Genomic DNA, 15525 nt, shown 5'->3' with positions numbered 1-15525 from the left:
CATATGGGAGGAGGTGGTCGATATTTACACGTTTAGTACATGTACGCAAAATTCCAGCTGGCCTTAAACAATTCTTCATATGCGGATAGTCATGGGTTTCACTCTGCCTTGGTCAGGTTTCCTCCTACCATAATGCTGGCCTCCGTCGATAAGTGAAATGTCTTGAACACGGCATGAAGCTCTAATCAGATGAATAAATATTCAAGTGGGTGCTGAGCATTTCCTTTAGATTCTTGGTTTAACTCCCAAGTCTGATCGAACGGGAAACATGAAAATTGGCTAGATGCGGAGATTTTCTTCAAGCATTTCCTGGTTTTCTCAAGCCGCCAAGCTGACCGCAAATTGTCATGTATGTGAATCAATCAGAAGTAGGGCGTTAAACATATAAAAGACAAATGCAGAAAGGTTAAAGCACGGTGTCTTTGCGAATAAAGCCAAAAAATGACGCCATGTAAAATTGCACACAATAGTAATTTAATAAAATCAGCAACATATTTGTTTTAAAACCGAAAACTTTTAATTGTTAAAACTCTACCATCGAATTATTTGTTAAATTTAACATATACACAAAGAAGTTAATTTAGCACCCCCTGGTATTCGCTGGCGATTTTTGCACACATGCCATTGATGTTCACCCGTTTCAAAAGAATGTAAAATGTGACTGGTTGTGAAGTGTGTGATCCTTTGGTTAATGCAAAACGACAGAATTATTGGAACCCATGTGTTTTAGTGATAATACACATGCAATGTGTAATGCGTTGTGCATGCCTTTCATTTTTATTGATTTTGATGTGAAACAGTGGCTTTGCAAGTATATTTTTGGAGTGAACAGTGATTTGGTCTCTCCTAAAGCGTTTTACGTCAATATGGCGGTGTATCCGCCTTACTTGATTAAGTTCTTTGTGGATAGTATTCTGTTTTATCAGTTATGCTTTAATAGATTCCTTTACTGCGACACAGGTTTATGTTACAAAATCTGTTTATATAGACTACAATAGTTCATAGCAATCCATTCTGCCACATACAATAGGGCCAACACAACATACAATGGGGTCAACAAAAAATACAATATTATGTCAATGCATAACTGATGGCCTTTTGGAGTGTTTGCTCACACATCTGTAAATGTAAATTATATTTTTTGAGAGATTATTAGAAATGTTTGTAAGTTCCACGAAACATAAAATTAACCCTCTTAATACGTCCCAATGTAAGTTAACATTCTCTTTGACCTTTGACCTTTGCGCTTTTGTATTGACCTTCTAAGGAGCTGAGTACGACGTAAATTTCACCACATCCCAGGCACCAGATGCCAATCGGACATTGAATGAGCAAGCATGAATAGGGTTATATGTATGGAAACACTCACCAAAGGCCTAAAATATCCCGCGTCCCAGACACTGGATGCCATTGTCTGCCGTTGTATATTATTGGCATGCGCTAAAACTTTTCGCTGTTTTAATACTATTTCACCTGTGGTGTGGAAATTATCGTTCATGTTGTTGTTTTTCTGACAGGCGATTTTGGCTACATTCACCTCAGTCGGCTTTTTTTCGTGTTCTAAGTTGTTTTGAAATTCCCAGAGTTCCGCCTTACGCAAGAGCTGAACGTGTACAGGTACGGGTTGATGGCAGGATTCAATGGGAGTAACACCCCCGTCAGCATGGTTGCCATGTCTCGCGTGAGCGGAACGGTTGCTAGGCTGATGACGTTGGCCATGATGAGCGGGATCCACGAGATGATATTTGTAAGGAGGACCAAAGACAGTCGCTTAGCAACGACGAGATCTGATCTGTCATTTCTTCCCATGTCCATTTGCGACTCTCGGACGCGGCAGTATATGGCGCCGTAAAGAGCTATCATAATAACAATGCAAAGGCCGTTTAATCCAACAAAGATGGCTGTCGCGTATTCCCATCCTGCACTTTTAGAATCCGTGAAAATGAAAGGCATGCACAACGCATTCTTTCCATAGAATTCTTTGAGGCTTGGTACGACGACAGGTACGAGAGCTATGAGGAAAGAGACACACCAAAGTCCTCCGGATATCATCCAAACGTGACGCGTCGAACGCAACTGGTAGGAAAGTGGAGACATTACGGCGAAATAGCGATCCCAAGCCAAGGCAAACAAAGTGAACATTGACATTTGACATGAAACTGTCGTGAGTACGCCCAGAAATTGGCAGCCGGCTCCACGGCGCCATTCTGTGTCGTGCAAGATGTAGTTCCCTCTATAAAAAGTGTCAGTGGAGGCCAAAATGATTAAATACAGACCCATTAAGGCGTCAGAGGTGGCAAGGTGTATGACGTACACGGACGATCTGCTGTCACATCCAGAGCGGATTCGCCAAATAAACACAATAATGTTGCCAACTGTGCATGCCACGCCCAAGAACCAAACAAAACTCCTGAGTATTACGGTAGAGAGGAGGTCTTTACAGGACGAAACAACGTCAGCGTTTGGGACGCATTCATCGACAGAGTTCGGATTGACAAGACAACAAAACTTGAAGGAGTCCGTCCACACTTTCTTTGCTACAATCTTGGCGAACGTTTCGGCAGGCGTATCGTCCAAACCATTCCCTGTTAAGCTTATTGAAATCAGGTTTATAGAATGCGGAACAAATCCAGGTTCTAAAACAGCTAAATCATTGTTAGATATATCAAGGTGTTCTAAACTTTGAAGGCCAACGAATGCGCCTCTGTCGATTCTGTTAATACCAAGCCCGCTGAGGTTCAGCAAATTTACTGTGTTCAGGCCCACAAAAGACCGAGGCGGTAGAATACGCAACGGATTACCCTGGAGTAGTAGAGACCTCAAGCTGATAAGACCATGAAACATGTCTGCGTACAACGACTTGATGACATTGAATCTCAGATCCAGGATTCGCAAATTTAGAAGACTGGAAAATGATCCCATCGGAACGTAAGAAATGTTGTTCCTCGCGAGACGCAGAACAAGAAGATAAGGCGTCTTGTTAAAGGAAGAAATCGTCAACTGTACGTCATTTCTGTCGAGTTGCAGGACTCTTGTATTGGCGAGAAGATTGTCAGGGATGCTCGTGACACCACCTTGGTTACAGTCGACTCCGTATCCCTGGCAACGACATCCTTGTGGACACGTCCACCGAAGCAGGTCACAGAACCGTTCATCGGTCCATGATCCTCTACAGTGGAATCTACCATCACACATTTGCTCCCTGGTTATGCATTGATGCGAGTCTTTGCATCGCAGTCGACCGGGGCAGGAGGTGAGATGGCATTTGCTTTCGTCTGCTCCATCGATACAATCCACTTGCCCATCGCAGACTTTGTGCCAAGGAATACAGTATGATTTAGGACATTTGAAGTGATTTGGACACTTGTAGTCTTCACAGTTTTCCAAGTGAATTCCGTCACGGCAATGTAATATGTCCCCATGTTCATTTTGGTCATACACACAGACGTTTGCTCGATGAAAGCAGGTGACGCGATCACGGTGGCATCTTCTGTACAGCATGGTCCCGGGGCACCATGCCTTATTGTTTATATGGTCAATCCCACTTTCCTCGCTATGTTCAGGAAAAGTCAAGCGAAGATGGTCACCTGAGTATTCGTCGGCTTCGCTGCCGTCCGGACAGTCTGCTACTAAATCCGTCACTCTGCTTAGAGGCAAACACGTCGCATCGGGGCATGCGAAACCTTTGCAACTGTCCACACCCCAGTCACAGCGATCTTCATCGGATGCGTCTCGACAGTTCGCCACAAAATCACATTTCTGCTCTATAGGAATGCACTGCTGATTTCCACACGAAAATTCCTGTGGACCACATGCTCTGTGTTGGCAGCCGATCTCATCACTTTCGTCACTGCAGTCTGGCCAAAAGTCGCAAACATCAGAAATCGAAATCACATTACCGTCCTCGCAGGCGAAAAAGAAATCGTCTTGATGCTCACGGCACAGTTCCTCGTCGCTTCCGTCAAGACAGTCTGGCTGACCATCGCAGACGCGGATGTCAGGTAAACACGTTCCGTCTTGGCACATGAACTGATGCTCCTGACACGTCATGTTCAGGACATCTGGATTCGTTTCGCAAAGAACAAACTGAGTTCGACCTTCGTCTAGAGCACAGTTAGACGCCGCCTTTTCAGATGGAAGTGCCACTCGTCCCTGTAGTAAGGCGGAAAAAGACGTGCAGCCTGGTTTTTCATCCTTTGTTCGGACCCATATGTTTCCATCTCCTTGCCCAATTCCCCACAGTTCCAAATGGTACAGAAGAGTTTCTGGTAACAAGATTTCTGCAAGAGCAAGTTCTCCACCCATTTGATCGCACAGCTGTCTAGCCTTCCAGACAGGTAAATTCGCGTCTAACGGAATGTCTTCAGACAGCAAACTATAGCATTGCTCACCAATATATGTCCATTGTTTCGGGCATACGAACAGTTCATTCGTCATAGAGTCCTCGTTAGCCTTGTTCAAGCGATGAATGTTAGAGAAAGCCGTTGTGAGATCTTCTCTTAATGTGTCCGAGTTACTTGCAGGCTTACTGTCCCCTGTTGTATTTTCTTGAATTGCAGGCCATTTGCAAATATACGACGGGTTTTCGTAAGGCCTTAAACAAGGGATCTTGGCCCAATTTGTGGAAAAGTGCACATTGCCAACAGCCATTGCTACACAGCGTTTGTTTTTGTCCGCCACAGGCTGGGACTGTTGACGAGTTAATGGTAATGCTGGGTGGAAAGGCAAGATGTTGTGATTAAGGTCCCAGGGATGATACCAGTCCGCCACAGACAACGGGTTGCCATCTTGCCACCGATATACACCAGACTGCAAAATAGGGAGCGCATTCATGATACACACATGTACATTCAGGAGTAGAAAGCTTACCCGTAGTTGGTACAAAATGATTCAGAAACCAAACCGGCCACCATGTCGAATGGTTTGGGCATGCCCTGGATACTATGTTTAAGAATAATGCGTAGATTTATTATTACAGTTTTTTTGTCTTTCAACAATTTGTCTTGAGACAAAGATAAGACAGGCAAAATACTTTCTTGGAAGGATGTTCTTAAGAACAGAAGATGTGGAATGCGTGACAATAAAAGTTTGTAAGGATGACAGAAATATCAATGGCTTAGATCGGCAAATCGTTTAAAATTTTTGTTCACAAATTACTCGCAGGCTTTCACGTTAAAATGCCTGAAGACATTTGCAATAAGTTATGGTCACATAGGAAATAAGTACGCAAGAACCGAAATAAAGAAACCGTTGGAAGGCACACACACACACGAAAACATTTATTATTGATTTAGTTGCTTGGTGTTTTACGCCGTAATCAAGAATATTTCACTTATACGACGGCGGCCAGCATTATGGTGGGGGGAACCCGGGCATAGCCCCGGGGGAAACCGACGACCATCCGCAGGTTACGGACAGACCTTCTCACGTGCGGCCGGAGAGGAAGCCAGCATGAGCTGGACTTCAACTCACAGCGACCGCATTGGTGAGAGGCTCTTGGGTCATTGCGCTGCGCTAGCGCGCTAACCAACTGAGCCACGGAGGCCCCCCCACACCTTAAAATCATCACTTAGAGGTGCTCTCGATACATATGTACTCTCTGGTCTCACGCCTACGATTTATGTAATGCCAATGTATTTATGCGAGATATGCTATTAACTAACCATACGCTGCTTAAATTTCATTACTAACGCACAATTTATTCATAATATGACTAGACTGTCAGCAACCTGCGGACGGTCGTTGGTTTCCCCCGGGTTGTGCCCGGTTTCCACCCAGCATAATTCTGGCCGCCGTCTTATAAGTGAAATATTCTTGAGTACGGCGAAAAACACCAACCAAATAAATAAATAATAAAACCAAATTACTTATTTATCAAGATTTCTCTCCTAGTATTTCCAACAATGCTCAAAAGCTCCATTATCAGAGATGTATGATTATTACACTCTTAGGGGAATATTAACATTTTGACAGTTTTTATTTCTAGTTCCCTCATTAAACTGCCAATAGTATCATTTCATCTGGAAGTGTGTAAGCACTAAGGTTGTTATTTAAGCTCTTAATACCTGTTATATCCTTGAGTGCGGCTTAAAAAATAAATCAAATTAAGACTTTTAGAAACATGCAGTGTATTTAACGCAGATTTGTCACAAATCTCATTTTTTCGTAGGCCTACTATGCTGTCCGGAAACTGCTACATTGGTTCCTGTTTTGACCCGATTCCGCGTCTCTTACTATAAAACTTACCTTCACCTAAAGATAAAATGTTAATGTTATCAGCAGTACAATACATCAGTGAATAAACTGAAATATCTTACCCTGTTTAAATCGCTCAGTCCGACAAATATGTATCCAAACGGTGGCTGAAATAAATCATAACTCCAGTGTGATCCCAACTGACGCTTAAGAAAATCTAGCTCCTGACGTCTCGTTATGGACACTAAGTGACCATTTTTCATTTTGCATGCCTCTTCAGCGTAAGTCCATGTTAAGTTTCCCTTCTGACGGTGAAACGCATAACAGAAGCTTTCAAAATACGTACTATTTTCCGGACAAGATTTGTTGGTTCCTGTTAAATGTTCTTCACCAAGAATAAAGGGAGACACAAATGTTTTACTAAATCTGATTTTTAAAGCATTCGTATGCGTGTTGGATATTACAAGAGAGCTGTACAGCTCCATTGTTTGGTAGCTTATCTGGCGATTCGAAACGAGATCAGAGCAGCTAAACCTTGTCTTTATCGGTGTTTCTCCATCGCGGATGAGTTCTTCTGTGGTTATGGAACAATTTTCATTCTGTGTCGGCGACACTGACAAAATATGGACAATCCAGTAATGAGGCCTCACATCTGAGGAGTCGTGAAGGATCCAAGTGCATTCTGGGCCCGAATGAGATATGATTCCGCACGGGGAAAGCAGCATCTGAGGCTTATTCTTGTCCACACACCGAGGAGCCTCGCCACAAAGATGAGTGTCTACGTCTCCTCGTCTGAAGAGAACAAGACGCTGTGACCACGTGGCGTTGGCGTTCCCTTCTGTTCTGTACACGGTTCCTTCAACATCCGTGGAATTTTCGCTAACACTACAAGACCACTGCTGAGAAAATTTTGACCATGCGACTGGAAGCGTCTCTTCCGACTTCTCGTACGGTTCCGTTTTAATGGGCCACTTCTGGCACAAAGTAGCCGTTATGTTTTGACCTTCGTCAGTGATTTCAATGGGAGGCTCAGAGTTTTCTAACGGATGGACAAACACTAGGAAGCAGCCTTCGGGGTCGTATACGGAACTAATGCGAATCTTCACTGGCACGAGAATGGCCTGGCTTTGAACTTTTGTATGAGATGTTTCAATCGAAATAGAGGTGAGATTGCTGTCATCACTTCCTTCCATGGGAAAGTGGGAGGTAGGCAAGGATAAAAAAGCTCTTGTCACATGCTTGGCTGCACAAGCTGTCGGCCATGCTTCTAGTTTGTACTGGGAATTCATCAAAGCAGGTGTATTAGAATAGCCGTAGACAAATACGAAAATGGTAGAGGACATACTGACGAAATTATGAAATGTTTCGTAGACCCTGTTTGGTATTGTATCACAAACGGGGCCAATGGTCTGGGATGGGGCAAAACCTCCGTCAAATACAACCACTCCAGCGGTAGAACAGCTTCCGTCATTTGGAAGAGCCCCGAATACACCGTTTTCTTTGAGGTTAAATGCGATCGTTTTATCTGGGAGCGTGACTAATTGATGATAAACACAGCATTTAAATGTTACTTTAGGTCTGTTGGCGAACGTGTAGTCACCTTTGTTTAGGTAGCGAATGTGAATATCGTTTGATAAAAGGTAGTTCGCTGTGCTGTAGGTCATGTTAAGATGCTTCATCTCCGATGTCAGATTAAAAATGGCCTTGACAACCAAGTGGAATCCCGATGACTGTTTACTGAAGGAGTCTCCCGACGTGAGGTGGTATTCTTTCTTGTCGTCGTCGTAGCTGTCAGTCGGGGCGTCGTACACTGTTACGAATACACCACTACGGTTGGGTGATCGAAATCGGCCGCTGAGCCTGATAGTGAAACCATGATCGGCTTGAAGTTGCCAACGAAGCACGGCTTTCTGCTCACGTAAGTGCGTCCAGGCTATTGGCACGTGAAGCATCCCCTTTTGTCTCCCTTTGATGCGTAGCTGCGCAGAATCAGAGAAAATCTCGTCAGCCTTTGAGACGGCGCTGAAATATTCGATGCGAAATCCGCCAAGGTTATCCCCTTCATCGGTAATCAACCTCAGTAGGATAGAGTTAGAACCATTGACTAGAATCTCCCACGGATCTCTCCTTCCGCAAAACGTTCCCAGGTGATTGTTTTCTTCATCACTCTTTGTGTAAATGCTCAGATGATCTTCTTCGCAGGATTCTCCAAAAAATTCCAAGTTGAACTTGCTGATTTGAACGTGTAGCTCTCGGCTAACGTTCGACGTTATTTCCCATGAACAGTTCAAATTTACTGGGTATCTTGCTCCATCCCCCAGGTACTCACTGTAAATTGTGCCGCAGAAACTGTCTCCTTTTCGCATGAGGTTACAAAGCTCATTGCTTTCGACGTCTTGGGTTTCGTACTCCATGTTGAATCCTCGATTCGTCACAGACGTGTCCGACTTGAAATCGATTTGCACGCCGTAGGAAACCGTATTCCATGTTGTCGGGAAACCATTCATTCTTCCGCACACGACAGGTGGAAGGATACATCCCGGACTACCCGGATGTACCCTGACTTCTAGACGATCATTTTTACAACCCACAGAGTTTTCGATATCGAAGAAAACCATAGTGAGTAAGAATCGCATGGGGGTCGAACTGTTGATTGTCCAAGTAAGATGTAAATTGTTACCGTAAATCAACGGGTACCCAGGTGTTTCGATTTTACCCGAGCGTTGCGTTAAGTTGATTAGAGATGAAGATCCACACATTTTACTGAGCACGATCAGATGGACAATTGCACTGACAAGCAACATGTTTAAAGTGTTGATACCTGGAAATGTTCAGCACTGAACTGGTTTTGGTGGACGTGCACCCTGAAGATAAACCATCCTCTTCGCAAGCGTTCCGGACATCAGCAGCTGGGGCTTATGCACACTATAGCAAACCTGTAAGACGAAGTGATAACATTTTAATTTCTGTTTTATGCTCTTTCCTTCATTGTCCTTGCTTCGTGACCACTGTAATTGTAAAACGTTTTTCTGCTATCTGGTCTCCAAAGTTCACAAAACATCTGATGGTTACTGTGAAACTGACACATATCTGCACGCGCCATCCTTTGCAAATAGTGACTTATACAGACAGGTATTTACATCTGAACAGATAATACATTATGGCAAGTCAATTAATAATAAACATGATGCCCTGCTATCTCATGGGAAATACGTTTTCATTGACCGAAGCCCTATCACTGAAGACTCAGTATGTTATCAGAGGCCTGTGCGTGCTATTGAAAATCGATCGAACTTAAAGAATTCTGTCAAGCCATAATGACGTCTTCCTAACATCAATGAAAACTGTTGACTGCTTTTCTTTGAATGAGTAAGTCCTTTTTTCGTACTTTATTTACTGTCTTAGATCTTTGATGGTGTGTGTTATACGTTACTTTGGGCATTGTCCTTGGGATTACTGACCTGGAACTTCCTTATTGGTTGACGACTGCTGTGCGAATGTCTTTTCGACACATAGATTCATAAATTCGAGTGCTCTATCTCTGGTATGTATGTCAGTGTTGTTGGTATGTTATGTAAGCTGCTCCTCCAGTTCACCAAATCTTAATGAAATCCTCCGATTGTTCAAAGCTTTCCGTATCAACCTGACCCCGGGATCACGAAGCGATATTAGACTTAAATCCAAATTTCAGTCATCAAATTTGGTATGTTCCTTTCCATTATTTTAGGTGGAATTTGTTACACAATAACTTACGCAGAATTTATCTTGTCGAGCAATATTTTGACCTTATTACATAAAATACAACAATTTTAAAGTCATTTGAAATTTTGACTTAAATCTAAGATCGCTTCATGATACCGAGGCCTGGATATTAATGTTGACCAACTGGACTTCACCATCTCGTGTTTGTTGTATCAATAAGATACACACAGTCTGGTATTATTGACTAAATAATTAGCTCAATAAAAACAAGAGGAATGAGCGTCGCGGATGAGTGCATAATGTGTTTTCGGTAAATGTCCTCAAAGACGCACAACTGATCATTATCCGGAAGAGTTAAATGTCCCTAAAATTTTGACTCGTCTTTCATTTAAGCAAAAAAGTGATTGCTTTCACTTAAATCTTTATACAACTTTATCACACATGTTATATTATTTTTAATTATTATATTATAATATTTAGTATATATTCTTTCACCTTTATAGTACTGCTAGAATGTACTCTGTCGTTATGACATAATGCTGTGTCATATTCTGTATAATGTTCTGTTAGCCTAACAGAATCTTCATGTTCAATTAATAGACTACATGTATGTGTGTTATATTTAACAGAATAAGTCGTTGCAACAGGAACAGATTATTCAGCAACACTCAGACTGAAGACTTTCTGCTAAAATTACCAGGTTAGTGTTTTGAATGTAGGGGCTCCCAAGGTGACGGCAAGCTGTGCTAAATGATTGTAAACAGAAAAGAATTAAATTCGTTTGTTCAGTCCATAACACATCGCTGAAACAGACGGACCCTCCATCAAAATCACCAATTTGACTAAGGAGTATCCCTTGGAAATTCCTAATATAAAAGCATAGGCCATATTACCATCCAGCAGTCAGTTGTTAAACACTCACCTGTGTATCTTATCTTCACCATAAGCGACAGAAAGTCCAACGGGCACTATATCCATCAGCTAAAAATTATCGTCTCGAATTCCTCTACAGGCCTAATACAAACTCTATATATTACCATGCAATAGTCAACTAATCTGTGCTGTTCCGCCTTCTCCGGACGCCTTAACCGCCAGAACTTCTTTCAAACAGGTATGATCATGCAAACACGTACGCACGCATTATGACAATTTTCATTTACAAATATTTGCATATTATTATAAAATATATTGCTAATCTGATTTTAACAAAAACGTGTTTATCTGCTAAGTCTTGTTTGAGCGTCAGCGTGATTAGATCCTTTTTCAACTTTTAATTCGCTAATAGTTGTGTGCCAGTCTAAAACGTTTATCAACCATTCAGTTAATAACTTATGTCGCGTTACCTGTCACTGCAGTATAGACAAAGAACTTTTAGCGCGTCGGTATAATTGTTATTGTTTGATTGAGGGGTATATAAATCACGTATATCCCAGGATATAGTGGGGTTGAAGTGCTTAAATAAATAACTGTGGTATTGTCCAGTGTTTTGATTTCGTCTTTGTATTTTTGTTGTCGGCTTAACACAAACCCTATAATCGATACAGCTTTCCATGTAGAGATTTAGCATACCAAATTGTGAGGTTGATTACCGCATTTATCATGCATCGCACCTAATGTGTACATTCTCACAGATCCACTTCCCAGTCAAACGCCTGTGCGATCATCCATGGACTAGACAAACGGAATATTATTCTGAGGCGACCTGTTAAAAATTTATTTTGGTTAGTGGTAAGCGCCACACTCAAAAATGCTTTTCGAGAAGAGGAGCCCGGAGTAAAGAACTGACATTTGGCAAGCAACAGATTATCTTTCCGCAGTGACTCATAGGTGGTTTGCCACAATCGTGAAGACAAATCTCCAACGACCCTGTGAGCGCTGTTGACCCAGTAACGTTGATGTGAATATGACTTCGTGAATATGTGCATTGTGTATTAAGAAGATCACTGTATAATTCATTGAGCATACCTTGTGTCTTACTAAAACTGTTATCTGCTTCTCTTTGAACGATTTCCTCCTAATTTCGTACTTATGTATTTTCTTAGTACTTTATTAGTGGTATTGTGTGAAACGTCGTTTTGTGAATTGGCCTTGTGATTATTGACCTGGAACGTCCTGCTTGTTTGACGGCTGGTAAACGAATGTTTGTTTGAACACATAGATTTTTCCTTTTCTCCGATTTGTTCCAAGACTAACCTATGTAGGCGTATGGGATGGGAGTGGTGGTGTTGTAAAAACAACTTGATATGTAGACATATGCTTTTGAAATATATCCTTCCATATCGTACCGTTTTACGATCACAGATATTGACAAGCAGAGAGAAATAAATGCAGAATGCGTCACTGAACCAGTTTTATTGACTTGGATAAAGGTAGATTGTAATCCATCTTCTAAACTACTAGGCAAAAGAAAGGTTTCACCGTATTTTTTGTCATAAAAAAAGTAAAAGCGCGGTTCCGGGTTTAATTCTAAGCAGGACTTAGTGTATGACTGCATCGTTCCCTCTACCACAACGCATCGTCACGAACGCAGCAATTGGAATTGTGAAATTGCGACCACATGCAAAACGTCCTTTTGAGGCATGACTCGTGATGCACGTGCGGTAATGTTGCATAAATACTCTTGCTCGAAAGAGCAGACATTCAGTGACCGAAAAAACACCAACAGTATGCCAAGACTTACGCAAGCGCAACGAGACCAGGCCATCGGTGTGTCCACCATGGCAGTCTCGCAACGTCACATTGCAAGAACGTTCAACTGCAGCCAAACCACCATCAGGAGGTTGTTGATACGCTATTAGCATACAGGCCAGACCCAACACAGACCAAGATCGGGAAGACCCAGGGTAACAACTGCGGCTGAAGATCGCTACATCCGGCAGATTCACCTCCGAAACCGATTCGTCACGGCGACGTCAACAGCGGCGACGGCACTAGGCCATGTCATCAGCCCCAGAACAACACTGCGTCGTCTTCGTTCAGCTGGTTTACGACCTTACCGCCCCTTCCGTGGGATGGCCTTGACCCTTTTACACCGTCAACGCAGATTGCGATGGGCACGTATTGTACGTCGGTGGCAGCGACGTGACTTTGCGAGAGTGCTGTTTACAGACGAGAACAGGTTCTGTCTATTCAGGAACGATGGCAGAGTTCGAGTTTTCCGTTGAAGAGGCGAGCGTCTCGCGCCAAACTGCGTAAGAGAGGTTTATCCGTTTGGAGGCGGAGGCGTCATGGTTTGGGGAGGGATTTGTGACCAAATGAAGACGCAGCTGGTTATTGTGCGGGGTAATCCGTCTGGCCAGCGATACGTTGATGAGGTACTGAGACCTGTCGTCGTTCCTTTCCTCCAACGACAGCCAAGTGGATCGATCTTGCAACACGACAACGCAAGACCTCACACTGCCCGCATTGTTACAGACTACCTCGAGACCGCAAACGTCATCGTGTTGCCCTGGCCAGCCAACTCACCAGACATGAACCCCAATGAGCATCTCTGGGATCACCTTGACCGCCGTTTGAGACAGCTGGTGCCTCCTTCAAACTAACCAACAGGAACTTCAGCAAGATCTGTTAAACCTATGGAACGTTATCCCTGTTGACGTCATCCGGCGACTGACGACGTCAATGCGGAGGCGTGTGCTTGCTTGCAATGATGCCCAGGGTGGCCACACTCGCTACTGATGACTGTAGTCCTTCATTTCTGTGGATACTGTGACTTTACATGCACTTGCCAGTTAACTTTACATTTGTGTAATTTTTTCTTCTGACCCCTTGTCTCTTTCATTGTGTTTTGTGATCAATTGAATGCCAATATTTCAAAGCCTTTTTGAGAGAATATTTCACAATGATTCCTGTTTATAAACCAATCTTCTTAATTCTTATATCTGCCTTTGTTTTTGTTTTATGGGCTCAAGAAGTGGGTGAAACCTTTCTTTTGCCTGGTAGTTTATATACAGTGTCAAAACGACCAAATATCATTTATTTGCAACACTTACGCACTGATACAGTGCAACCATTATAATTGGGACTTCAGACTGAAATTGAAATTTCCATAAGAGAAAAATATCGTTTCATTTGAAGGACAATGTCATACGTATTATTTCTCTAATTTGAAGTCCGCGTTAGAAATAAACTGTAGGATTAATGAAAGATATGATTGTCTTAGTGGGGGGAGGAGATGGCGGCCAGCATTATGGTAGGAGAAAACCGGGCAGAACCCCGGGGAAACCCACAACCATCTGCAGGTTTTGGTAAACCTTGTAAATGGTAAGATGTTTTCCTGTTTTCCAAAATCGATGTTTTTTTTCTACTTCAGTGGAGGCCAGGAGAGCGAAAAGCTCAGTATAACTGTCAGATAAAACCAATTTAAACTTTTGTTGCATAAAGTCTGTCTTTGTTAATTAAGGTATCAGCGCTTTGGGTATGTCACCTATATAACATGTTTTCTGTCTTTTTGTATTTGACTGACATTTATATTTAGTGTTTGCTAATTGGCCTTTGCAAAGTGTGTGAAAACATTGTTGTGTGTAGGTTAATTTAGGTAAGAAGATACCCAGGAAGCTATTTTACTGGACAGCCCAGGGTGAAATTGTGTTATCTGAAAGTTGACCATGTGCTTTTCATTAGTAGATCAATGGTGTATCTGGTATACATTATGCCTGGTACACGTGCATCTACGGCATATTGGTATATTAGTAGTATATTATGCCCTCGATCAATCGATCGATGAGGGCCTTTGTGGCATAGTGGTTATCGTGCTATTGCAGCACAGTGAACCAGGAGCCTTTCATCATTGCGGTCGCTGTGGGTTCAAGTCCAGCTTAGGCTGGTCGTATAGGTGGGAATGTCTACCAGCAACATGCGGATGATGTGTGTTTCCCTCTGGCTCTGCCCGGTATTATTACCCCCATAATAGTCTTATAACTGAACTATTTTTGAGTACGGTGAAAAACCCCAATCAAGTAAATACATAATCGTGCAATCAATATATTCAGTTTTACGATTGCGGTGAGTAGTCTGGACATTATCTGCCGCCTTTTGACAAGTTAATGAAGAAATTTCCTATAACATGAGGGTAAACCAAGAGCAGCGAAGAGAGTGTGACAGTTAGCAAATGATCACACGTAACCAACGAAATACGGCTTCTTGACAGTTTACCCTAGTTAGGATTTCATTCTGATTTTGTGATTTAAATGCATAAAAATGTAATCGGACTTGAAATCGTTAATGCCATTCGTTGATACCGTTACGTATACCTTCCTTAATCGTTACTGCAGTCTCTGTGTACCGGCGATGTTTGTACATGCTAACAAATAAATTTATTTCTTTGTTTATTTGATTGGTGTTTTACACCATACTCAAGAATATTTCACTACAACAACAGCAATATGGTGCATGGGAAAAAACCGGACAGAGTCTGCGGGAAATTCATGGCCATCCTCTGGACTCTGACAGAACCTTCCCACGTACGTACAAATACATATACATATGCTGTGAGGTTCACTAGTCGTCTGTCTCGTTTCTGCTTTCATTTCGGTTCTCTTTCCAAGCAAGAATATTGTCCGTTTTGCAGTGCAGTCTATAACTCCAGGTCACAATGTTATGACGTATGTGCAATGTACAATTCTGTAC

General features: G+C 42.5%; 1 protein-coding gene across 1 annotated transcript; it reads right to left on the bottom strand.

The window, feature by feature from the left end:
• Positions 1-1560: 1560 nt before the first annotated feature.
• LOC135479817 (G-protein coupled receptor GRL101-like) lies at positions 1561-2313 on the bottom strand. The gene has a single exon (XM_064759721.1). The coding sequence runs from the start codon at positions 2278-2280 to the stop codon at positions 1561-1563; it is 720 nt and encodes a 239-aa protein (XP_064615791.1). The 5' UTR covers positions 2281-2313.
• Between the last annotated feature and the right edge of the window lie 13212 nt (positions 2314-15525).

The sequence above is a fragment of the Liolophura sinensis genome, chromosome 12, assembly GCF_032854445.1.
Source record: "Liolophura sinensis isolate JHLJ2023 chromosome 12, CUHK_Ljap_v2, whole genome shotgun sequence".
In the NCBI taxonomy this organism is placed as follows: domain Eukaryota; kingdom Metazoa; phylum Mollusca; class Polyplacophora; order Chitonida; family Chitonidae; genus Liolophura; species Liolophura sinensis.
Note: the sequence above shows the minus strand (reverse complement) of the source record. Positions and strands in the feature narration are given on the sequence as shown.